This window comes from Eptatretus burgeri, chromosome 11, assembly GCF_056783735.1.
Source record: "Eptatretus burgeri isolate ZD-2024b chromosome 11, Ebu_testis_v1, whole genome shotgun sequence".
Lineage (NCBI taxonomy): Eukaryota > Metazoa > Chordata > Myxini > Myxiniformes > Myxinidae > Eptatretus > Eptatretus burgeri.
Genome location: NC_140971.1, coordinates 55,576,355 through 55,603,237, shown reverse-complemented (window position 1 = coordinate 55,603,237; position 26,883 = coordinate 55,576,355). Strand labels below are relative to the sequence as shown.

Sequence of the window (26,883 nt, the reverse complement as noted above, 5' to 3'; positions counted from 1 at the left end):
ATGTTGGAAGTTGGAAGTGAATGTTATTTCATGATGACTAATACATTCTCAGGAATTCTTTAAATAACATGTTATATAATATAAATATTTGCAACTTTTATTTTATATATTTTGTCTTCCAAGGAGAACCTGCTTCAGAATTCACTCATCTATTGTAAATGAATTCTTGCATAAGTACACAAAGCCTCCAACTATAGCAACTCTCACAGAACAAACAGCTATAAATGGTACATTCTCAAATTCACAAAGTATCCCCTTCCTTTTATCCATGATCTTGTTTTGAGGACCAAGTTGTGATGGTTTAATGTTATTGTAACTCATCCATGGAAGTCCTTCAATTGTCTGAAATCCTGTCAACTCTGTCCAGTCCAACTCACCTGTTTTTCTTTGGTGTTGCCATTGTTGTTGGTCATCATCATTGCTATTTGTCATCATAGCCGTCATCAATTGTCAAATGGTATTTGGAGAACAATGTGGTCCATGTAAGTAGCACACTGAGAACATTCCAGCCCGTATCTACGGATCCAGTCCGTGAGGTGCTCTTTACAGTGAAGTTCTCAAAATTCTCAAACTGAACTGCACAGTACCAGTCACCTCAGCAACATCCAAGCTAAATCATTCAGTTTGCGAACAGTGAAAAACTACCTGATGTCAACGATTAGCCAACAAAAGGTGAACAACGCTCTGATCTACCACGTCATGAAAGATCACAGAGCCAAGATTGACATATTGGCATTAACAAATCTTTTTGAAATTAATCAGACAAGTGGTGACCAAGTTATGGCCAAGTTAGAGCACGTTCCCCATTACGGGTTACAACGTACGGACTTCCGGATAGTGATGACTTATTCTATTCTAATTTCTCGATTTCTTATGCGCATTTATAGACAAACACAATGCCCCAATCCAGTCGTCGTTTACAAGAGTGAAGGAACGGCCTGTGTTTGTTTGATAGTTTTTTTTTGCACCTACCGGCACGCGAGAGTGAAGGAACGGCCTGTGTGGTTGTTGTTTCTGGCACGCGGTTTGAAAGTTTTTTTTTTTAGTTGTTTTTTTTTTTGCACGTACGGGCACGCACTAGTTTACATCATGATCAGCCACATATTTGATATTTCCTCTGAAGTAGTTGAAAACCAGAAATATTTTACTTATCCCCACCCCCCCTTCCTCCTCACCCCACAAAAGTCCATAAAATGTGCTTGAGTACATAAAATGAAGCCTAGATTTCCAAAATTCCCTGAGGTTAGGGCCATGCCCTGAAGCCCTGCGAGCAGGACATGCGTCCTGCACATGAAGGTGCAGTAATGATGGTCACATTTTTACAAGTATTTCAAAAATATTTACAGGTCAGAAAATTGCTGGTAAAACTGGAAGGGCACTCAGTAGAGTGCATACCCTCACCATGCAATGCCTGAACCAGTCGAACATATCAGGCCCAATAAATTTTTGAGATATCATGCGATATGTCGTTTTTGGCCCAATCTCACAATGGTGAAGAATCACTTTAAAAAATAAATAATTATTGTATCTGGATCTGGATTCAGATCTTCACCAAAATCGAATCAATTCATCCTTGTCAGGAACCCAACCTGCCCACCAAGTTTCGTCTGAATCTGCCCACAACTTTCTGAGATATCCTGCACACAAACAAACAAACAAACAAAAAGACATAGAGGGGTAAAAATATACCTTCTTGTGAATATAATATAACACAACCTTCAAACATACAGACAGTGGTGACAACATAACCTTCGGTGGCAGAGGTAATGAAGTCGACAATTGCAAAAATCCCTGGGTGGAAGGAAGGCATGTCCCAGAGCCGCGTCTCGCAGGACATCCCCATTCCCCCATCCCATTTTTTGATGATGTTCCGATGCCCCTGATAATGATCTGATCTGATCTTACTCCGTTGAGCCGATAAACCAGTGGAAAGCAAGGATTTACATTTTGCCCTTCCCATTTGACCCTGTATGACGACACTGCAATTCCAGGTGATAATTGTGCAATCATTATACAGTCAGCTTACAGTTCGCTTGGGCTCGCATTGTGAAGATTGTAGTAAGATGTTTGAGGTTTGTGATTGAACGAAGATAAAGTGAGTGTTTATGAAAAGGAAACCGGTTTCTTTGTTTTTACATATTCTGAAGAAAACTTGTTTTATAACCATTACTCAGAGGAAAGTACGTTCCATTGTAACATTACACGTATGACACCACTCAATACAGGAGCTTTAAAAGCCATGGTTGTCAGAGATTTCAAATTTCAACTCGACACGAACTACGCAAGCATTGCTGCTGAACTCGAGGTAACGAGATCTTGAAGATGAAGATTTTATATAAATCCATTTTGGGCCTCATCCTTACCGTCGTCCTTTTTGCAGTCGGTATTGGTTTTCTGTTGATCTTCTTGGGTGAGTGTGGGATATAAAAAGGGAATGGCAACAAAGCTCACATCCAACACTTGCTCTCTCATACAGTACTGTACTGTGATTTTGAAAGTCTTTATTTATTTATTTTATTTCTCTTTGCACTCCGAAACCTCTGGACGGATAGGAATAGGTTGAAAACTGGTGGTTGTACTCGGTGTGTGTGCGTGTGCGTGTGTGTGTGTGTGTGTGTGTGTGTGTGTGTGTGTGTGTGTGTGTTTGTGTGTGCGCGCGCACGTGTTGTGTTGTGTGTTCGACATAACTTTGTCTTTTCTCTGGACAACTATTATTCAAAGAAAGATATGGAGGGATGGTTTCACGTGATCATTTCTCGTGACCATCTCTATCTTGTTCACATACTTTTTGAAGTAACATCCCCACATCCTTTTGCAGTTGCAAGATGTATATTATGTTTTCAGGTTGTCCATCCATACGTACGGCCGGAACGACGTAGGTACACGTACGTAGTACTTACACACGGCCTTCCAACGTTTGTGTGTCCTTATCTTTCACACAAAATTTTCACCATAGGTGCAACTACTCATGTAGAATGTTTTAATGATAATTATGACATCATAGGTCACGTGGTGTGGCACCATGTTGGAAAAAAGGAAAAACTTTGGACCTCTGTATCTCCGAAACCACTCCATGCAAAAAAAATGAAACTTGGCACATGTGAAGTACTCTTTCTGTGAAATATGTGTGTTTTTGATGATTTCATAGGTGGCTTTGTTACATCGGTTTGCTGTATCATCTGGTATTAAGATCGATTTGGTAATTATTACGTATGCAACGGGATTAATTGGAGCTCAACGTCATAATGACAGGCACGGGAAATGGCGGGCCATGAACTATTTTATTCCACACTGCATATCAATACATTAGGCTGTAAATACACCACATTTCCTCCATTCTCGAGCTACTCCCACACCAACACGATGATAAATGAACATTTTACTCATTTGATGAACCCGACAAAATAGCATAGTCAAAGCCATTACAAGAGCATCATAACAATAGAACACTGCAATCCATCACCTACAGCAGGTAACTGAAATGTACCATCTAGTGGATTTAGCACAGGGGTGAAACATACCCTGGCTCGAGATTTTGAGGAGATTATCCTGCCCCATAACTGAATCACTTCACAGATCCAATCTCTCTGGAGCCTTGGGGTGTCTCTGCGGATACCACCTTGGCCCCAGAGCTATCTCGGCTGGTTGAGATGCAGCATCTGTTAATGCCGGTACAGCATCAATCTCAGTGGAAACCGCTTCCGTTGGTGCAGGTATCCTCTCAGTTGACCCCGACCACTCCAACTCCATTCTTACAGGAGGGTCTGCTGATTGGAAAGGTTGAGCTTCACAACTCTGACCGGTATCCTGCATTTGGTCCACATGCCATTTCCAAACGCATGGTCCAACTGCAACATCATAATTTAAGGGACCCCATCTCGATCTGATAGCACCGGTTACCCACTTGTGGTCGTGATGGTCGTCACGCACAAGAACAGGTGGTCCTACCAGAGATTCACGCATGTTGCCTTTACCTCCACCAAGGGCCCATTGAAAAAGTGTATTGTTGACCCTCTTTCTGATATCAGGTTTAACTGCATCCAGTCTAGTATACAGTGGTCTGCCAAGAAACATCTTTGCAGGACTCTCTCCAGTTGTTGCATGAGGAGTGTTTTGGTAGGATATCAGGAAACAGGCTAACTTTTCTTCAATGGTGCCTTCGTCTTCCCTTGCAGATCAAAAAGCCTGTTTGAAATTTGGACAAAACGTTCAGCCAGCCCATTTGTGGCTGGATGGTAAGGAGAACACCGGATGTGTTTAATTCCATTTCATTTCATGAAGAAGTTAAATTCATCCGATGTGAACTGAGGACCATTATCAGATACGAGCTGTTCATGTACGCCATTCCTGGCAAAATATCATGCAGTTTGGTGATGGTCTGTTTTGATGTAGTTGACTTCTTGACATAAATTTCTGGCCATTTGGAATGTGCATCAACCACCACAAGAAACATAGTGTCAAGAAATGGCCCAGCATAATCCAGATGTATCCTCTGCCATGGGACTGAGGGCCACTCCCATGGATGCAAACGTGTGACACCTGTGGCATATTCTGATGTAGCTGACACCCAACACAGCACTTAGCTATACGTTTGATGTCCTTATTAATTGAGGGCCACCATACGTAGCTACGTGCTAATGCCTTCAACTTTACGTTCCCACTTCACTGATGCACTTCATGGAGCTGTCCCAGCACACGACAGTGCAATGATTGGGGTACAATTACATGTGTGCCCCAATACAGACAGCCACAATGGGCTGACAGTTCATTCTTCTGGTTGCAGAAAGGTTAAAATGTTTAGCTTCTGGAGACCAACCCTGAGTGACAGCCTCGATTTATCACCTCAGAAAAATGACAGGCTGTGTCAACCCCACCTGGTATTTATTCAGCAGCCAACGGGGCTCAAACTCAGGACCGTGTTAATAAGATAAATCATGTTAATAACATGCACTCACATGTGACCCCATTTCTAACAAAAAATATAACAAAACTTGTCTGTCATCGAAAGGTTAACTGAACACGTACATCAGGTTTAAAAGAGAAACGTCCAACTCTGAGTCAGGGTTCTGGCATTTTCTTCCAACGAGCCAGGATCGAATAACAACAACCTGACTAATTTCATGGTGCGATGGGGTTTCTTGTTACGAAATATAAAGCTTTTCACGAAATATAAAGCTTTTCACGACAATTGATGTAATTTTATTCAGCCAAGTCATGTTGTTTTGTGCAATCATAAATGTGTTGAAAGATATTTAATTTGTTGAAGATTGATTTGAAATGTGAATTGATGATGAAGGAACCTGTTTTCTGGATTTAAAATTAAATAATAAACTTTCCATATTAAGGAAATGTGCACAACTTTTCTTTCCTTTGCTTTCTTTCTTTTGTCTTCCAAGGAGAACCTGCTTCAGAATTCACTCATCTCGTGGAAATAAACTCTTCCATAAGTACGCCGACAACTCCATCATCTCTCACAGAACAAACAACAACAACAACAAATGGTACAATCTCCCAAAGTGTCCCCTTCCTTTTGTCGAGGATGATGTTCTGAGGACCAAGTTGTGATGCTTTAATGTTTTTGTAACTGAACCAATGAGGTCCTTCAATTGTCTGAAATTTTCTATCAAGTCTGTTGATCATTGTTATTGTCATTGTCACCATCGTTGTCGTTATTCATGATCTTCACTGTTTGTCATTCTTGTCATCATCACTTTTTGTCATCATAATAGTCATTGTTGGTCATTGTTGTCGGCATCATGCATGTTATTTATGTTGGAAGTTGGAAGTGAATTTTATTTCATGATGACGAATACATTCTCAGGAATTGTTTAAATAACATGTTACATAATATAAATATTTGCAACTTTCATTTTATATATTTTCTCTTCCAAGGAGAACCTGCTTCAGAATTCACTCATCTATTGGAAATAAATTATTCCATAAGTACACATGCAACTACATATCTGTGATCACAAAGCTATTGCCAAGGGTCGCACTTCCCTGGATTACCCTTGGCGATCGCCCGCGACTTACCCTTGGCCCATGATCCAATGATGGCATATTTTGTGCAGACCACCATATGACCTTGACCTTCAACATTTATGGATAGAATGTAAATTAAGAAAATGTGTCCCCATCTACAGTCTATTCAAAAAACTCAACCTCATCAAAATCAGAGGAAAATTATTCAAGTTATTAATTTTTGTTAATTTGGTCACAACCCCCAAAAAGTCGGTGAAGGACACTAATCAAATATCAGATACACAACTTCAATGCAGGTACACTATTATGCTGCAAGAACATCTTGGAAGGCCAAGCGGTCTTTGAGATTCCGTATTGGCAAAATTAAGTGATGACAAAATACACATTATTTTTTCAGACTGCCATTTGACCTTGACCATTAACCCAGAGGGGTACGAGGTAAATTTAGCATAAATGCGCCTTCTATTTTAACTGGAAAGGGCAGTTTCGTTATGATCGGACAAACCTTAGTCGAATTTTGTTGAAAAATATTTGCATATCTATAATTGAGCCACGACCTTAAAACTTAGCATAATCTTTTTGTTTAGCATAATAAAAGTCAAAAACTTTTTGTCAGCCCCACAAACTTTTTATTCCCATTATTGGTGCAAAAAAATGTTCAGAAACTCCTCAGACATTGGCAGAAAATAATGGAGAAAATCCGAAATGGTCGTTTTGTATTCCTAGGAGTAGAAGACCTTGATCTTAACTCGGGTCTATGATGCTATGACGTCTATTAAATGTAAATGCACCTTGCTTTAGGCTATCTAGAAAGGGTCATTTCCTTCCTTTCGGACAAACTTTTGTCAAGTTATGGTGAAAATTTTTTAAATGTCTATAATTAGGTCATGACCTCAAATTAGGTCAATGTCAAAAATTCGGTCAGCCCTGCATTTTTTTTTTCTATTCACATTACTGATGCAAAATTTAATTCCGAAAGTCCCAGCCAGCTCTGAGATACAGCTCTTTAATTTATAAAGTTCGGAAATTTGGAATGTTGTAGGCAAGCGTCAAGTCCCAAAAAAGTGCATTGTTTCACTAGTCTAAATGCTCCCTCTACACACAGTCACATCATATACCATTTGAAAGCTTAGTGTCTCCCTGTCAAAGTTAGGTTTGATGTGGAGTTATAAAGTGGTGCCGTTTTTGTGGAGTGAGGAGGGTCAAACAAAATCACCGTCACATAATGATTCCTCTTATTTGTGTCATGAGAAACCATTACCGTAAGCGTGTTATCTCAGCTTTTAAGCATCATAGAAACATTATGGTGTCTAAACTAACATTTTTTTTGGGGGGGGGGGGGGGGGTCAAGGAATCCATATAAGACATACAGAACAGATGTATCGATGCAGTTCTCTTTTATCTGTTGTTTACAATAACTGGAAAATCGATCAACATGCTGATAAATGCAAAAGAATTTTACAGAAGATAGCATACTCGTGGTCAAGTTACTCAATCTATCAGAGACAATATACAACCGACAATCAGACAACAATATACAAAGGAGCTCAGATGCCATTGATCTCTTGAAGTACACAGACACAAGTTTATCTTCTTGTGTTTTTCCCAACAATGTTGCTCTGGGGACCCAATATCATCAGATTCCAGGTGGCTGAAACCACCTGGAATCTGATGCACTGCAAATGCTCCAGCTTCAAAGGCACTTTGAACTTTCTGTGGAAGGTTCAGCATATCAAGAATGTATACAGTATTGGAGACTATCAGACATAGTTGGGTCGATTTGTTGGATTTTCGTTTTTGACAAAATGATGGAAAAACTTGAACAAAGCTACTGCATCAAATTTTGTGTGAAGCTTGGCGATTCCCAAGTGGAAATGATCCGCAAGATTCAACAGGCCTTCGGAAACGAAGCAATGGGCACCACACAGACAAAAGAGTGGTACAACCGCTTCAAAGATGGTCGCACATCAGTGGAAAGTGAAGCACATTCTGGTAGACCCTCAACCTCCCGAAATGAGATCGTCATTGACCAAGTGAGGACTCTGCTGATGCAGGATCGTCGAATCACGATCAGAGAACTTGCAGACGAGGCGGGCATCAGCATTGGATCCGTTCATTCCATTGTGACTGAGGATTTGGGCTTAAGGAGAATCTCAGCGAAGTTCCTGCCACAGCTGCTAACGATCGAGCAGAAGCAACTCCATTTGGAGATCGCACAGGACATGCTGGAGACTGTGAACAGCGATCCTAACTTCTTCAACACAGTGATCACTGGCGATGAGACCACAGTAATCCGTCATTTTGGCAAAAACGAAAATCCGACGGCGCTCACTTACACTACCTCACTCATCGGCGGTCTGTCGGCGACTGACAGCTTCTGCAGGCGGGAAAATATTCACGCATACGGATAAGGATCGCCTGCATACGTGCACCAAACCACGCCTCCCTAGCTTCATTTGTTTACGCACGAAAAATTAAGGTTGGATACTTTTTGAATACACCTCGTATTTAGAAGAAGGATCTGTTGATCCTGCAGTAACTGATCCCAAAACTTGACTGTAGGAGCCTGGACATATCCCCATGTCCGGAATTTGTCCCGCTGTGGTAGTAAGTGCTGTGTTAGGGTATCACCAACTTCCTGCATGATGTTGGGGTCCTCCAACTCAGATGTGTATGCTTGCTGTGCCTCTGTCAACATTCTTTACAATTGTTGGAACTACATGTGCTCCTTCACTCTTCTCACACCATGCAACAAATGCAGAAAGCTTCAGGGTATACAAAGTCTCATAGGCAAGAGTTTGGCCTCTTAAAGCTTGATTGAACTGTGTTGCCAGCAAGCATTTGGTCTGCAGTGGAAACAACATAAAGATCAGTCAACAAAGAAGTCCAATAATCCAGCTTCACCCCAAGATTTGCGGAAACATGCAATGAAGCAGGATAACGTGTGGAACCCTCCCATTCGAATTGCATTGCCACCAAGTTGATCCAACAAGGTCCGCTTCACTTGCTGAGCATCAGCAGAGAGAGATTAAGATTTTTGGGGGCCCTGGGCTCAAAAAATATTTATGCCTAAAACACCCAAAAAGAGGACTCCATGTTATTTTTGCCCAAAAAAGACCCCAAAAGGAGGACTCCACATTATTTTTGCCCCCAAAAGAGGACGCCATGTTATTTTTGCCCAAAAAGGCCTCAAAACACCCAAAAAAAGAGGATGCCATGATGTAATTTTTGGCAGTGGTAAGATAACACGATGTAATTTCCTAAATCGTGGTTTGATAGTCCTCGGGGTTGAACAAGCTCTGTGGGTACCATTAAATATTGGGGTGCTAATTGGAGAAACAAACTTTAACAACAATGAGCCTTCCCCCACACTATCGAGGGAGACTTAACTCTAGCATTTCTCATAGAACAAACAGCTACAAATGGTACATTCTCAAAGTTGGACAGTGAATATGTGGAGGATAATTTTTATCTGTAGTAATTAACAATTCTTAAAAAGGAAATATATTTCCCTCCCCTCATTCCCTCCCTCTTTTTCGATTGAAATGTGGTGGAGTGAAATATTTTGCAGAATATTATATATGCAGTACTTTGAAAAGAGAGCAAGCATATTGTTTACGTTGTAATGTTTGGGGAAATATTCAAAACCCATCCACACCCATTCCCCCTTCTATATCCAGTTCCTCGATTGTGTGTATGTGTTCTCCGATTGGTTGTGATTTCCTGTGTAGGTATCAAAAATTGGAATGGAATCCTCCCCGTGCCAAAAGTGTCCCAATATATTTTTTTTCTTGGATAACGTTTTGACAACCAAGTTATGATGTTTTGTTGTTCTCGTGGCATGAACCACAGACAGCCCACAATTGTCTGGAACTCTGACATGTGTCGTTAGTTTTGTCTCCATATGTAGGTTTCAGAAAGTGGAACGGAGCCCTTCCAAGTTTCAAAGTGTCCACCTCCATTTGTGTGCGTGTGTGTATATGTGTATATGTATATATATATATATATATATATATATATATATATATATATATATATATATATATATATATATATATATATATATATATATATATATATATATATATATATGTATACGCAAGCGAAACCCGTGCACATGCACGGGATAGCAGGACAACATAGCTGGTAGCGGACGACAGACCGTACACGGGGAATGAAAAAATACGCATTGTGCAAAATGCAAGTGGTACTATCAAACGCCAAGACTTCCCAAACATCGTCGGCATGTCCGCTAAGTGCCACAGCAATTTCATAGGGATCGTGTGACGGCGAGCCGAGTTTTTAGTGTGCAAGCTTGGTATTATGATATATATATATATATATATATATATATATATATATATATATATATATATATATATATATATATATATATATATATATATATATATATATTGTTGCGGATTCGCGCCCGCCGGCGTGCGGACGGCCACGTAACTCAAATCGCGGCACGTCGCCCACCGGACGGACAATCCCGTCGTGACCCTCTCGGACTAACGCTGGGAACTAGTCACGGGTGGGCCTTTCGGCCTCACCACGATCGTGCCAATCGGCCCCCCGCGTGGGATAGGGTTGCTCGCCAAATTCGACCTACCTAAGTATCCACACGGAGGGTAGACCGGGCGATCGCACCTCTCCGCAGGTCGACTTCGGACACGGGCCACTTTAAGCAACCCGTTCCGTACTATCGGGATAACCAAGCGGTGTTATCGTCGGCCTCGACGGTTCCGATTAATTCTCGGGCGTATTTAGCCCACTACCAACCCTTTACGTGAAGTAAGATGGAGATTCAATAAAGGAAAAGACGAAGCGAAACGGGAAAAACAGTTCAACATAAAGCACATTTATTTCGCGATGGCACACGGATAGCACACATATACAATTATACACCAAAAGCAAATGTAAAAGAAGAAACACCACAATAATGCACAAAAAGCAAATGTAAAAGAGAAAAACACACTGCAGATCTACTACCGACTACCGAGCACACGGCAACACTTATACAGTTTTACTTCACAGACGGCGCCGACAACACATATACTCAAAGCAAAAGAAAAAGGGACCACCCTCAACGATGAGGGGGGCAGACGGGCCTGGGGCCGAGACCGCGTCGAGCCTACCCGTCTGGTGATGAGCCGCAAAATGGCGGTGGCGCCCCGACTCCGCGGGCCTCGCTGGCACTGCCTGGAAATGGGGTGGGAACGGGGCCCCCTTCTCGCACTATCTCAGCGCGGGGGGGAAACAGGAGGGGGTTGTTGATGCTCGGGAGAATGAGGGTATCTCGCTGGCTCGGGTCCCGCGACGAGCGTCTCCACCGCGACCTCGGTCGCGTTACCGGCCTCCCCTCTCCGCAGATCCCCGACTCTGACACGAGCACCCTCTCGACTGCCTTCGCCGCCGCCACCTCTCCAACTCTTCTCAGCTCAGCTCAGCTCCGTCCAACTGCTTTCTCCGACTCTTCTCTTCTCAACTCTCCTTGACTGACTGCTTACTCCGACTCTTCCCAACTCAACTGCCTTTTTGGCGAGCAAACGCGGCCCTTTATAGCCCCCGGGGCTTCGCTCCTTCACCTTCGACCCTTTACCTCTGGCTGGCTCCCCATTGGACAGAGGAAAAGTGGGCGTGAATGCTTTTTGATCCGCGAATCTGCATATAGCGATTATACCCCGACGCACCTGGAGGCGGGGCCAAATCGCCCCATGCTCACTGATAGGATGGAACAGAAGTGGGCGTGAATCGTTTTTGATCCGATTTCTTCGGAAAGGCTGGTGTTTTTGCACCCGCCGCTCGGCGCACGCCCTGCACGAGTCCAGGATCGGTGTCCACAAGCGGCGCGGGAATGGCGGTGATGTGATGGTTGCAAGAGCGAGATGTGACGGTAAGGGTCGTGGCTGTGGTTGTGAAGCAGCGTTGCGGTTGGTGGTTGTTGTGTGATGGCTGTTGAGACGTGGTTGGTGGTGATAGTAATGGTAGTAATGGCGGCTGGTCCAAAATAAAGATAGTAAAAGAAAAACGGCTATCTAGAGGGGTCGCAGCCCGAATGAATGACATTTATTCCCTCTAAACAACGGGTTTGGGCCTAACTACACATATACTTACAGAGATATCTCACCTAAGGGACCTGAATGGTGGTTTGCGAATTTCGTCAACCACAACAATATATATGTATATGTATATATATATATATATATATATATATATATATATATATATATATATATATGCATATACATATATGTTTGCGTGTGTGTGCTATGTATGCATGCATATGTATATAATATATATGTATATATGTATAAATGTACAGTATACAGTCATGCGCCACACAACGACGGATCGCACATACGACGGATCTGCCAGCTCTGAAAAAAAAAAAAATGTAACTGAGATTCCTATCGCTGAGTGATGTGAACTTGTATCAAAATAGCACATACAATTATGTACACTGTACAGTACATAATACCTCATAATGATAAACGTGTGGCCCTGTTATAATGCGATCGTTGAGGTCAATAAAATGTCATCGTGAAAAAAGCAGGGTCGTGCTAAATCGAGATTCAAGGAAATCGGCTTTCAAACTGAATCAATATTTGCACGTTTACCTTCTAGCAAGTACATTACCTTTGTATTGAAGAATTCCATGAATAAATCGTTGTTCTTAGTCGACATTAAAACACGGATTTATTTTTAGTGAAGCTTTTTATGTTGTTAAAACAATCGCACTGTTCCGAAAATATATATCACAATTGACAGGAGCTCGTTTCTTCTTTTGTAAATTATAACATCGATGCAATGATTACGTATTTATAAAATGCAAACGCTAATTATTCACCTTTCTATAATCGATGCGAGAGGAGATTGTAAGCTGCTGCTAACAATACCGATGGCCGTCATGAACAGCACAAAGGTAAATCTAACGTGTTTTCCGTCTCTGTTAGATGTGCGTTACAATTGCCGACAGTATTTAGTACAGTAACATGCTGTACAGGTTTGTATCCGAGGAGCAATAGGCTACACCATATAGCCTCGGTGTGTAGTTTTGTGTAAGTACGATGTTCGAAAACGAAAAAAAAAAATGATGTTCGCACAACGACGACGTCGCTTAACGACGCGTTTCTCAGAACGTAACCCCGTCGTTAAGTGGCTCATGACTGTATATATATATATATATATATATATATATATATATATATATATATATATATATATATATATATATATATATATATATATATATATATTGTTATGGCCATGGATAGCGAGACACCAGCTTGTCACTCAGGGGGATTAATCCCTGGTTGTCCTCGGTAGAGCCGGACCTGGGGCCACCGCTCACAATTAACATTGTGGTATGGTGGGTTGTATTAGAACAACGAACGCTACCCAGTCAACCACAAGTTGCAGTGTCCGCCGTCTAATTATTCCGTTTAACTGGAGGTCACGTGGTTACCTGGGCGGGGGAGCATGCCCTCGGCAAAGCACCAATGTTATCTTGATTAGATTTTAATTATGGCGGCCGAGCGTTTTAACCGCTGGTGCGTGCCGACTATTTTTGGTCAAATCTGTGGTAATTACCTCCCAGTCTATCTTGGTTCGGACAATGCTAGACCAATGGAAGGAAAGGACAAACACGGACAGGTTGGAAATCGACAAATGATTTATTAATAATAAAATTAATAAATAAAAAGAACTTTTTATTTTCTGAGGTAAATAAAGAATAAATTTCAAAGCAAAATCAATCAAAATGCCAGGAAAGAGACAAAGAGCAGATGCTTATGGGGGGAGGAGAAGGGGGTTGACTCACTTACAGCAAAACACAGACATGGGTACCCAACAGATCATTCGGGGGGGGGGGGGGGAAGAATCGTCTTGCTCACCAGAATGTAGCCATCCGTGAAGTGAAAAAGTCCTGAAATGCGTGCGTGTGACACGTCCGTCGCCAGCACGCAGCCTTGCCGTGCACCTTTTCGCGAACAGCTTTGAACACCAGTTGACGTCTGGAGGGCACTGAGATCGTTTGCGGCGGGTTTAGACCTTGGTGTTGTTGGTGACCGACCCGTGCCTCACTTGTTGGTGGCGCTGCTCACACCCACACGTGTACCACACGCTCGCTTGCTCACTTGCACACTTCCTCCTCCTTTTCCTCTCTGGCTTTCTTTCTCTTTCTTCTCTCTGCCTCTTCTTACTTCTCTCGCCCTTTTACTCTCACTTTTCTTGCCTCCGCTTTCCTCTCGCCTCAGAACAGACCTCCATTCGTTTTATATCTGCGGCCGGCTAGGCAGCGCAGTGTCCGCCCCAAGCTCACCCCGCCCAACTTGCGCACGGTTACCATGACGACCCGTGTGCTCTCAAAAAAGGCGGGCTTCAGAGCTCGTGAAAGAAATGTGTGTAAACGTGTCTGTGTTAAGAAAAAAGCTTCCCATAAGAGAGGGGATCTATTTTTCACCCTTCTCAACGCATCACATCAAAGAGCCCATTAGACATGGGGATGGGGCTAATCTGAACATGCATTTAAGGAAATAACTGTTTGAGGACCTGGATGTGTGGATACATTCATCAGACCGGATTCTGAGATCCCTAACAATATGTATGTGTGTGTGTGTGTGTGTGTGTGTGTGTGTGTGTGTGTGTATATATATATTTGTGTATATATATATATATATATATATATATATATATATATATATATATATATATATATATATATATATATATATATATATATATATATATATATATATGTGTGTGTGTGTGTGTACTGTGTATGTATATTATATTGTTACGGCTGTGGAAATTGGCAGAACACCATATAGGTCCTTAGTTCAGTTATGCCGATAAGTCTGTGTTCAGTTCGATTTCCCCACCGTTGTTTAATGGGAATTATTTGTGTCACCCGGGCTGTGATCTTCAGTTAGCCGTTTTTCTTTCGCTATCGTTATTTTGGGACCACCACCACCAACATCGCTCTCAAACAACCGCTTCAGACCCACCGTCCTTCCACCACCACACGCGCCTCTCAACAAACCACGCCATCCTGATCACCTCAACCACAACGTCAACCACAATTACGCCAATCACCAAACCACCTTCCCCGCTACACCCACTACCGATCACCTTCTCCACAACCCCGTGGCAACCCTCTCCGCTTATAAAACCGTCTCTACCAAGGAAAAGGAACAAGGGGTTCCAATAACGCCATGGGAAATAAGAAGGTATTCCGATGGCGCGCGGATTTTCCCTCCTGCTTTTCCCGCAGGAGGGAATGGGGGAGGTGCTTTGGTATGGGGGAGGTGCGATTCGAGCCAGAGGTCAAAGGTGAAGTAGGCTGGGGGCCTGATTTTGGGGGAATGAATGTCCCTAGGCTGCAGGGTCACCGCAACAATTTCCTCGTCCCCTGCGCGCCGCGAGGGGGGGGGGGCGAGAGGGTTGGAAGTGGAAAACGCCTCCCTTCTGGAAGCTTCCCGCAGGAGCTGGAAGGAGGGCGGGGCGAGAGCGGAAGGGCGGAGCGTGGGGAATATAAGGTTACGCAGAGCGCCAAGTCGGTCGTCTTCTTCTTTTTCGTCTTCTCCTCTGCTCTTCTCTTGGTCTTGGTGGAAGGAGTCAGGTGGAAGTCTTGGTGGAAGGAGTCAGGTGGAAGTCTTGGTGGTCTTCGTCTGTGGAGAAGCGGTCCGTGGAGCGACCCGTTCGTTGGAGCTTGCAGTCGGTGGAGAGTCCGGGCGTCACGAAGGAGACGCGGACTGGAGGCGCAGCTCTGCCAGCGGTGTCGCGCGAACCTGCGAGCTCATGTGAGGAGAGCTGGAGAGAGCTCGCCAGCCACGCGGAAGGCCCGAGCTCAGGCGCGGCTATGCTAGCTGCCGTGGGGACGGGACGTCGAGGCTCACACCACAAGGCACCACGAGGGTGCAGGTAACCTGCAACGGTCTCGTGGGACTCGTTCGGTCTGCCGAGTCCCACGCCATAAAGACCCAAGAGGTCCAGTCTGACCCCATTGCCTTTGATGGGGTCTTTTCCTTGGTTTATTTGAATGAATGTTGTGGCGCCGAGTCCCGTAAGTAAAACTGTGTAAGTGACTGTACATTGATAATTGCTTATAGACGGTTGTCGTGCTTCGTCTTGCCCATGTCTTTGTCCCCGTCCCGCAGTCTTCGTAAAACAACTGCATGCGTGTTTTGCTTTTGTTGACTGTCTACGTGTTTTTGCATACCTGCATGACTGCATGATTGTTTGTATATGTGTGTAGAAATAAATGTGCTTGTGTGAATGTTACCCCGTTCGTCATGTCATTTTCTCCTTATTGAACTGCCAGGTTGTTTCTCGGAATAGTAGTGGGTTTTTAAATAACCGATAAATAGAATCGGGTCCGGCGAGGTCTGGCGATAATACCCGCTCCGTTATCCCAGAACGAAACGGACCGCTTAAGCGGTTCGTGTCCAAGCAGGCCTCCGCCGAGGTACGGCTTCTCGGTAGGTTACCCGCGCGAGTACTTAGGTATATCGATATTCGGCGATTGACCCTATTTCGCGCGAGTAGAATACGGACTGGGCCGTGGTGTGCGTTGAAGGCACACCCGTGACTGGTTCTCGGCGTTGTTCCGGGAAGTCGCGACTGAATTGTCCGTTCGGTGGGCGAGCGGCTGTTATTAGTTAACGCGGTCACTCGCATGCCGGGCGGGCGTAAATTCGTAACAGTATATATTTATATATATATATAGTAGACTAGGCGTAAGTCGTCACCATCGGGACCGAGAAAAAAGTGACGACTTAGACATGTGACGACTTACGCGCATGTGAACATTCATGATGACTGTGGGGTGAAGGATGAAGTTGCGCGTGGCTGGGACACGTACGTGTGAGAGGGCGCAACAATCTCTAAGCCGGCTATTGTACCAAAAGGGAAACACAATCCTCGGGGCATAGGTGGGGGTTCATTGGTTAGTTGGAAAGTGATCAAGCAAAGATGGAATTCATGAATCACTTTATCAAAAGTAAAGATAATGAACAACTGTAAGACAACTCGTGTACCATTGGTCATGGTATATGACCATCGACAAATGTGGAATGAATGGCTGTTAGATTTCATTCATCGGAATGAATGTACAATGAGTTTTCATATGGAATGAAAATTCATATACCTTCGACAAATTACATGACACACAGTCATCGTGATGACTACCACTCTCAACATATGTGTAAGTGAGTGTGGTGATGTACAAAACAAGCCAATATAAAACCATGATTGGACTTCAACACTAAGCTCGATCGATCCTTTACTCCTTCGCCAGAGACTGCATTGCGCAGCCTGTCTACCTCTTCAGATGCATGTGGGACGGCGTGCTGACTGAGCTGAACGCAGCGCAGTTATAAATAGCCCGCGCATCACGATTCCATGAAATCGGGCTTCTCACAAGGCAGCAGTTCCGTGTGACGACTTAGGCGTGGTAATTTACTTGAGTTTGCATTACACGGGAACGGACAACATCTGACGACTTAGACGAAGTGACGACTTAGAGATGACGACTTACAGACTTTAGTCAAAGTCTGTAAGTCGATTTAACATGAGGTAAATTCGGGACTTCTTGACGCTGCCGACTTAGGCGAAGTGACGAGTTACACGCTGCCGACTTATGCCTAGTCTACTGTATATATATATATATATATATATATATATATATATATATATATATATATATATATATATATATATATATATATATACATATATTTAATATATCCTGTATATGTGTGTATGTATATTATATATATCCTGTATTTGTGTGTATGTATATTATATATATCCTGTATATGTGTGTATGTATATTATATATATCCTGTATATGTGTGTATGTATATTATATATATCCTGTATATGTGTGTATGTATATTATATATATCCTGTATATGTGTGTATGTATATTATATATATATCCTCTATATGTGTGTATGTATATTATATATATCCTGTATATGTGTGTATGTATATTATATATATATCCTCTATATGTGTGTATGTATATATATATATATATATATATATATATATATATATATATATATATATATATATATATATATATATATATTGTTGCGGATTTCGCGCCCGCCGGCGTGCGAACGGCCACGTAACTCGAATCGCGGCACGTCGCCCACCGGACGGACAATCCAGTCGTGACCCTCTCGGACTAACGCCGGGAACCAGTCACGGGTGGACCTTTCGGTCTCACCGCGATCGAGCCAATCAGCCCCCGCGTGGGATAGGGTTGCTCGCCAAATTCGAACTACCTAAGTACCCACGCGGAGGGTAGACCGGGCGATCGCACCTCGCCGCAGGTCGACTTCGGACACGGGCCACTTAAGCGACCCGTTCCGTACTATCAGAATAACCGAGCGGTGTTATCGTCGACCTCGACGGTTCGATTAATTATCGGGCGTATTCAGCCCACTACCAACCCTTTATGTGAAGCAAGATGGGGATTCAATGGAGGAAAAGACGAAGCGAAGCGGGAGAACAGTTCAACAATAAAGCACATTTATTCGCGACGAACGGAAAGCACACAAATACAATTCCACCAAATGCACACAAAAAAAGAAAACACAATTCCATTTACACAAAAAGCAAACATAAAAGTGAAAACACAGTGCAGAGCTAATACCGACTACCGAGCACACGGCAACACTTATACAATTCTACTTCACAGACGGCGCCGACAACACATACCCAAAACCAAGGAAAAGAAATACCCTCAAGAATGAGGCAGGCCTGAGGCCGAGACCGGGTCGGGCCTACCCGTCTGGTGATGAGACGCGGAGCGGCGATGGCGCCTCTCTCCGCGGGCCTCGTGGACAGTGCCTGGCAGGGGGTGGGAACGGGGCCCCCTTGGTCGCACTATCTCAGTGCGGGGGGAAACAGGAGGGGGTTGCTGATGCTCGGGGTATAGAGGATCTTTATTATCCCTGGTGTGCGTCTCCACCTCGGCCAGGTCGCGCTGCCGGCCTCCTTCGGGCGTGCAGCTCCTGGCACCGACGCGAGCACCCCCTCGTCCGACTCTCTTCAGCTTCTCCAGCTACTGCAGGCTTCGGGCTCCAGACTTCCACACTCGTCCCCTCCGTTCCGACTCCTCGTTCTCTTGACTGACGAACACCGTCCTTTTTATCCCCCCGTAGCTTCGCCTTTGACCCCCTCCCTTCGACCTTTCACCTCGCTCCCCATTGGCCCGAGAAAAAGTGGGCGTGAAGGCTTTTTGATCCACAAATTTGCATATATCGATCGCCCTGGGGGCGGGGCCAATTCGCCCCTCGCTCACCGATTGGACGGCAAAAAGTGGGCGTGTGTCGTTTTTGATCCGTTTTTGAAGCACAAAATCCGTGATTTTGTACACGCTGTTCGACGCGCGTTCTGCATGAGTCCAACACCGGTACCCACAGCGGGGCAAGAACGGTGGCGATGCTACGGTTGCGAGGTGTGACGTGAAGGTCGTGGCGGTTGTGGTGAAGCGGTGGTTGTGGTCGGTGGTTGATGTTGTGGTTGTGATCATGGCGGTTGGTCCAAAATAAAGATAGTGAAAGAAAAACGGCTATCCTGAAGAGTCGCAGCTCGCATAAATGACATGTATTCCCACTAGACAACGGGTTTGGGCCTAACTACACATGCACTTACCGAGATACCTCACCTAAGGGACCTGAATGGTGGTTTGCGAATCTGGTAACCACAACAATATATATACACACACATACATATATATATATTTATGTGTATGTATATTTTATATATATAGTGTTACGGCTGTGAAAATTCGCATTACACCATGAAGGGCCCGTAGGTGAGATATCTCGAAGTACATGTGTAGTTAGCCCAAACCCGTTGTATAGAGGGAATTTATGTGATTCATTCGGGCTGCGACGCTTTGAGATAGCCGTTTTTCTGTTCTATCTTTATTTTGAACCAACCACGTCTCAACCGCCATCACACAACAACCACCACGCCAGCCATCGTCACCAACTGCAACCACGCTCCAACCCTCAGACAACAACAACAACAACAACGCCGACAGCCACGACCTTTACCTTCACAACTCAATCTCACATCACCGCATCACCGCCGTTCCAAAACGGCACCATAACCATCAAACCACCACCGAAAACCCTCCACCACCTTCACCTCTCTCATTCTACGGCCATTCCCGCACCACCTGTGAACACTGAGCGTCGGGCTGTCTTGGGCCCGTTCAGCGATACGCACCGAGCCGGAAATTGCGGCCTTTCCGAGGAAAATTCGGATCACAAACGCTACACGCCCACTTTTACTCCGTCCAATTAGCAAGCGCGGAGCGGCTTGGCCCCGCCTCCATGCACGTCTGTAGGAAATCGATGTATGCAAATTCTAGGATCAGGGGAGATTCACGCCCCCTTTCCTCCGACCAATTGGCGAGCGTGGCTCCGCCCCCGAGGTCATCCTGATCCGGATATTTGCATATTAGCTGCTCCTGTCAGCCTATAAAACGGCGAGTGCAAGGCGAATCAGGGCAGAAAGTGTGAGTCGAGTCATCGGTGCGTCATCGAGTTGGGTTCTGGAGTCGGCTGAGAAGAGTTGCGGGAAGAGGCAAGGAGCTCGGGTCCGAGGCGAGAAGGACGGCGGTCGGCGACGAGGTCGCGGTGTAGGATCGCTCGTCGCAGGACCCAAGCCAGCCAGCCATTCAACTCCCCCAGGGCATCAACAATTCCCCCTTTCCCCCGCGCTGAGATAGTGCAACAAGGGGGCCCCGTTCCCACCCCACTCCAAACATCGTGCCAATGAAACCCGCCAAGGAGCACGGAGTCGGGGCACAGCCACGCGGCCACATCTACGGCTCGTCCGCCAACTTGTCACGAGGACGCGGGTAGGACCCCCCCCCCCCCGGTCTCGCGGGCCTGGCCGCTCCTTCAGGTCACGCGCGCATATTGGCCTACAGGCTCTTCTGCCCCCTTGTCTATGAGGGTGGCTTCTTTCCTTTGCTTTTGAGTAAATGTGTGTTGGCGCCGTCTGTAAAGTAGAACTGTATCAGTGTTGCCGTGTGTGCGCGTAGTCAGTAGTAACTCTGCGTCGTCATTGCTTTTGTTTTGATTGCTATATGTGCATTTTGACTGTTTGGCTGTATATGTGTGCTTTCCGTGTGTCGTGTAATAAATGTGCTTTGTGTGAACTGTTTTCCCATTTCGCTTCGTCTTTTCTTTATTGACCCTCCATCCTGCTTCACGTAAAGGGTTCGTAGTGGGCTTAATACGCCCGGTAATAAATCGGAACCGTCGAGGCCTACGATAACACTGCTCGGTTATCACTGTAGCAGGAACGGACCGCTTAAGCGGTTCATGTCCAGAGTCGGCCTGTGGCGTGGTACGATCGCCCGGTCGACCATCGGCGCAGGTAGTTCGGTAGATCGAATTTGGCGAGCAACCCTATCCTGTGCGGGTGGGAAATTGGCACGGTCGTGGTGGGGTTAAACCCCCACCCGTGACTAGCTCCCGGTGTTGTTCCGAGACGGTCACGACTGAATTGTCCGTCCGTTGGGCGACGCGGTCGCGATTCGAGTGACGTGGTCGTTCGCACGCCGGCGGGCACGAATTCGCAACAATATGTATAATATATATATATATATATATATATATATATATATATATATATATATATATATATATATATATATATATATATATATCCTGGTGTTGGCGCAGTGGTTCGGGCAGCGGCTTGGGATCCAAAAGGTCCTGAGTTCAAGCCCCGTTGGGCCACTGAATTAATACACCATGGGGTTGACTCAGCCTGTCATCCTTCCGAGGTCGGCGAAGTGAGTACCAGTGTACTGGGCCGGTGTATACCCTGGTTAAAATAGGTGTACCATATCCCTGTGTCGTAAGAGGCGACCACGGTTGCGTCAGGAAGGGCATCCGGCGTAAAACATGTGCCAAATCACTATGCAGATCATACGGATGATCCGCTGTGGCGACCCCTAACGGGAGCAGCCGAAAGAAGAAGAAGATATATATATATATATATATATATATATATATATATATATATATATATATATATATATATATATATATATATATATATATATATATATATGTGTGTGTGTGTGTGTGTGTGCTTTGCTTCATGTTGGAAGATGGAAGTGAATGGTATTTAATAATAAAATAATGCATTCTCAGTCATAACTTTTTGAAAACCTTTTATAATTCTGTTGTGTTGCCAATATTCAGAACTTTTCTTTCTTTTTCTTTGTTTATCTCTTTTTACTTTCTTTCTTTAATTCCTTTATAACACACCCATATGCGGAAATGTTGCATCTTTTATTGTGTGTAAGTTTGCTGAAGTGATGGATTCATTGTTTTGGCTCATCGCTTTAATTATATTGAGTGTCGACTGTTGAGAAATGGGAGACCAAAAAACACTTTGTAGGAGGAAGCAGGGTACAAATGATGAAGTTGACTTGACAATGTATACTGTATAGCTTGTTGTTGGGCTTTCAATCTATTCCCTCTGAAGATGGTTACAGCAAAATTCCAGTGTGGTACCTGGATTGTCCCTAAGATTAGTGGGGGTGTCGTCATTATTACGGCTCTTCCTGTAATTATCTGGTATTCAATCGGTCAGTGTTCGTTATGCAACAGAGATGTTGATTATATATTCATATTTCAAGGGTGACCGAGGCTTTCTCTGAAAGACCCTTCACGTAACTGTGACACATTACTTATCTCGAATATTTATAGCACTTTTGAATTTTTTAAAATGTTTTGGTCCTTTGCTTCAAAGGAATTTCTCCAAAAGAGGCTAATTGTCTTTGATATATATATATATATATATATATATATATATATATATATATATATATATAAACATATGTGTCTTCTCCATGAAAGGAAAATGATATATCGAAACAACCATCACAGTCAATTTCCCTTTCCTTGTATTTCATGCAATGAGAAGGTTCCAAATCTCTGATTGTACTGTATTTCCCCTTTCCGATGCACTAAGTTGTTCTTCGGCTGTAGTTTGAATGGAATGGATTACTTTCAACAACAAACTTTTTTTTCTTCCACCATAGTTCCAAGGTTTAGCCACAAAGAGGAGCTGTGCCACAGACTTGTCAACAATGTACATGATATGTTTTTTTTATTTGATGGAGTATTAAATACACATTTTCCTTCTGTGATAAATCTATCTATGTACCACCTGACTCCCTTTGCGGCAGTTTACACACCGAGCACCTTGGATGGGAATGCTTCTGGAGAATTGAGGTACCTACGATGTTCCTTTCGCATCACCAACAAAATATTTCAGCCCGACCTGTTGAACAAAACTTCACCTGCTTTCACCACTCTGGCCCAAAACCTCAGCACGCAGGTGGGTGCCCTTCTTTCATTGTCCTCGTCATTCATTTTATATCTTCTCTTTATGTTTGACTGTTGCCTGCACACCTGGTTTGAGGAATGGTTCCACGCGTTTGCACTGTGTTGCTGCATTTCGTGTCAAAGTAGAATTTCTTCCTTTACCACCGTTGCTTTTGTGACGTAACATGACACCAACAGTTCTGCAACATGACAGTATTTGTATAGTGTCATGTGACGTGGCAAAGTATTTGCTCGAGGAACTCGATGAAAATTGACCCCAGCATAGTTATTTACTTTTCTATCAAACTCACCGCAGCTTTTAATGGCTGTTGTGAGTGTGACGTCATGAATTGAACGATTCTAAAAATTACATTTTATCATTTTTGCCTCCAGCCAAACTATTTTTTTCTTAAAGCCTGGTGTTGGCTTAATGATTGAGGTTGCTCGCTTGAGATCTTCAGGTATTGAGTTTGAGCCCCTGTTTGCTATTGGATTAACACCAGGTAGGGTTGACTCAGCCTGTCATCCTTCTGAGGTTGGCAAAATGAGTACCATTGGACTGGTAATCGAGGCACTGCATCAGAGGCACAGGTGTGCCCCCAGAAAACGATGTAGCTACAGGCTGCACACAATAGCTAATTCTGTCTTATTAGAAATTGCATCAACTCTTCAGTATGTAATTCTGTTTGCAGGTGAGACGTGCTTACGAACTCTCAATATTGGGCCATCTGAAGCCCAACATCCAAGTTCTCTCATTTACGTAAGGCGACATATTTTAAGAAATCATTGCAGAACTTCAGACTTTACATGCAAAATCTCTTAGTATTGACAGTAAAAGTTGATTTTTGAAGGATGAACTTTATTCATTAAAAATTTCAGTCCAGGAATAAAAATACACACCTTGGATTTATCAGGTTTTTTGTCTGGCTTGATAGCCTCGAACTAGAGGTATGCACGTTCACCTCTGAGCTGCCTAACCTAGTTTTCAATGCCGATCCAGCTATAAACTGCCGTCTTGGTGTTTCACAGCCGAGGCGAGGCATCGATTTGTCCTTCCATCCCTCAGACGGATGTTACCCTGGGCGTTCCATCTGCCATCATTAGTTGGTGGACGTTATAGATCCCACGGTGTCCTTCACAAAGAGTAGATGAGCTATTGCTGTAACCTGGTCAAATTACAAATTCCAGCTCACTCAGTTGAGTATCTTGTCCTGTGGGATTGTAACCCCAGCCAAGAAACTGCATTGGCAGAAGTGATGTTCTGTACAGAGTATTGTACACGATGATGATTAAAGTAATTCCCTTTTGAAAGGGAATTATAAGACAAACGACCCATGTTTTGGACCTTTTGGTCAGATGTTTATTTTCCAGGAATGAAGTCATGTTTTGTAACACGTCAGTGAGCCTTGTTTCATGAGTCTCTGTGCAACTTATTTGTAGCAATCTCACAAAATGACAATCCTCTGACATTTGCAGGAACATACCACAAAGGATGGCTTTAGGGTAAATTTTGTAAACTCTTAAAGTGGATAAACCTGCAAAGCCAAATTATATTTCCTGTCATATTTGCCTATTGTGTCATGCAAATTCACCTTTTGCATTCACATACCTCTGTTTACCAACTATATATTTGTTTTCAACACATGCCCCGTCCTCGCCTTCGGCGTGCTGCTGCAATGTCGAGTACTGTATCGCACAATGACAAATACAGCGTGTCCATCATCCATCTAGCCCCCCCCCATCCCCCTTCCCTCTATTAGCCTGATCAAGTCTGTGTCACACATTCATCCATCATGTCGATGATGGAGTTTTGATTCGATGGACTTGTGTGAGATTGAGAGTGAAGATAATCAGAAACATTTGTGGGAGAAAGAAGTGATGTGTCGGAGGGTAGGAGTCAGTGTGGGGAGGAATGGGTTAAGCATATTTTCAGGCGTATCTGCAGCACCAACGCACGTTTGGTCCTTGTGTTTATTGATGAGAAGTCTTATTCTTCTTTATTAATCTTTAATCCCACAGCTTAGGATCGGCTACCTGGATCTGGCTTCTCCATTCTCTTCTGTCTTCAGTGTCTTCTTCTCTCACTCGCTTATTCTTCAAATGTCCACATCCCTCCACCATATTCTCTGTCTTCCTCTTGATCTTTTTCCCTCTAACCTAATTGGTTCGTTCTATACTTCCTAGATTGACTCCTCATCCTTTCTTCACACCATGTGCCCAAAACACCGCAACCTAGCCTCTCTAATCTTTTCTGTAATACATGTAACTCTGGCTCTCTTGTGTATCCCTTCATTCCTTAACCACTCTCTTCATGATACTCTGAGAATGCACCGAAGCATTCTCATATCTGTCCTCTTCAGCAACTCCTCTTTTATTTCTCTTTAAGCCAATTTTTTCTGCACCATACATTATAACCAGTCTAATCACTGTCTTACAGATTCTTACCTTCAATTTCCTCGGTATCCTTCTATCACCGATGACCCCACTGACCTCTTTCCATCTTATGCATGCTTCCTTCACTCTGTCGCAAACTTTTGCTTCACAACGTCCCTCTTCCTATCGTGCCGAGCCAAGGTATTTGAACTTGTCCACTTGTTTCAGCTCTTCTATCTACAATCATGACCCTCTCTGCTCCAGTCTTACAACAAACTACAACCTCTGTCTTTCTAGCATTAATCCTCAATCCCTACCTCTCTCAGCTCTCTTGTCGTTCCAAATATCTTCTCTGCAGCTCTTCCTTTGACTCTGCTGTTTTGACTCGGTTGGCTGCAAGCAGGAGCTTCCACAGTTCTCTGCCTCTGATGTCACTCAGCACAAACATCACAAAAAGGTTGGGGGCCTAGTGCAGAACCCTGTAGTAGGAGACCAACCTCCACTTTAAAATGTTGAGTCCCCGTTCACTGTATTTACCATAATGCTGGCTCACTTATACATTTCAATCATGATTCTAACGAACTTCTCAGGCACCCTTCTTCCTCGTACTCCAATTATCTTGAGATCCTATCACCCGCCCTCTCGAGATCTATGACTGTGTAGATTCTCATTTCCTTCCAGCATCTTTTCCTGAATGTGTCTCTTCATGAAAATCGCATCCACCACATCTCATCTATCTTCACAATCTCCCTTGCCATTTGATCTACAATCCTCTGTAGTACATTCATCACCTGCTCCATCAATTTGATCCCTCTGAAGTTTCCACAGTCTATGATATCTTCTCTGTTTGAAAATTTTTATTATTGTGCTCTTTTTATTATTATTGTGCTCCGTCCTCACTAAATATACCATTCACTGCATCTTTTGTTTCATGACATTTTCTCAAATTAGGCCTCCTTATCGAACTTTTTGAAAATTTGTGACTCTCCCCCCCCCCTCCCCCAAAGGAATTTTCTTTGTGGGCATGTAAATTGCGAGTACTTGCCCGAAGGGTGATCTTGTTACAAGTGTGCAACACATTCTCATGACACATTCCTTTATTTGGATAGTGTATAGGCAACGGACCGCTGCCTCGATCGCTCCC

At 43.8% G+C, this 26,883-nt stretch overlaps 1 protein-coding gene across 4 annotated transcripts in view; it reads left to right on the top strand.

The window, feature by feature from the left end:
- LOC147017107 (transmembrane protease serine 6-like) overlaps positions 1-26,883 on the top strand; it is an 85,047-nt gene that overhangs the window by 18,103 nt on the left and 40,061 nt on the right. For 2 of the 4 annotated variants that reach the window (XM_085846490.1, XM_085846487.1), the window contains exons 3-5: positions 5,397-5,501; positions 23,228-23,379; positions 24,059-24,126. In XM_085846490.1, coding sequence (XP_085702616.1) covers positions 5,397-5,501; positions 23,228-23,379; positions 24,059-24,126 — 325 coding nt within the window. Of the gene's footprint in view, positions 1-2,170; positions 2,411-5,396; positions 5,502-23,227; positions 23,380-24,058; positions 24,127-26,883 lie in introns of those variants that run through there. The other 2 variants (XM_085846488.1, XM_085846489.1) reach the window with 2 other exon arrangements.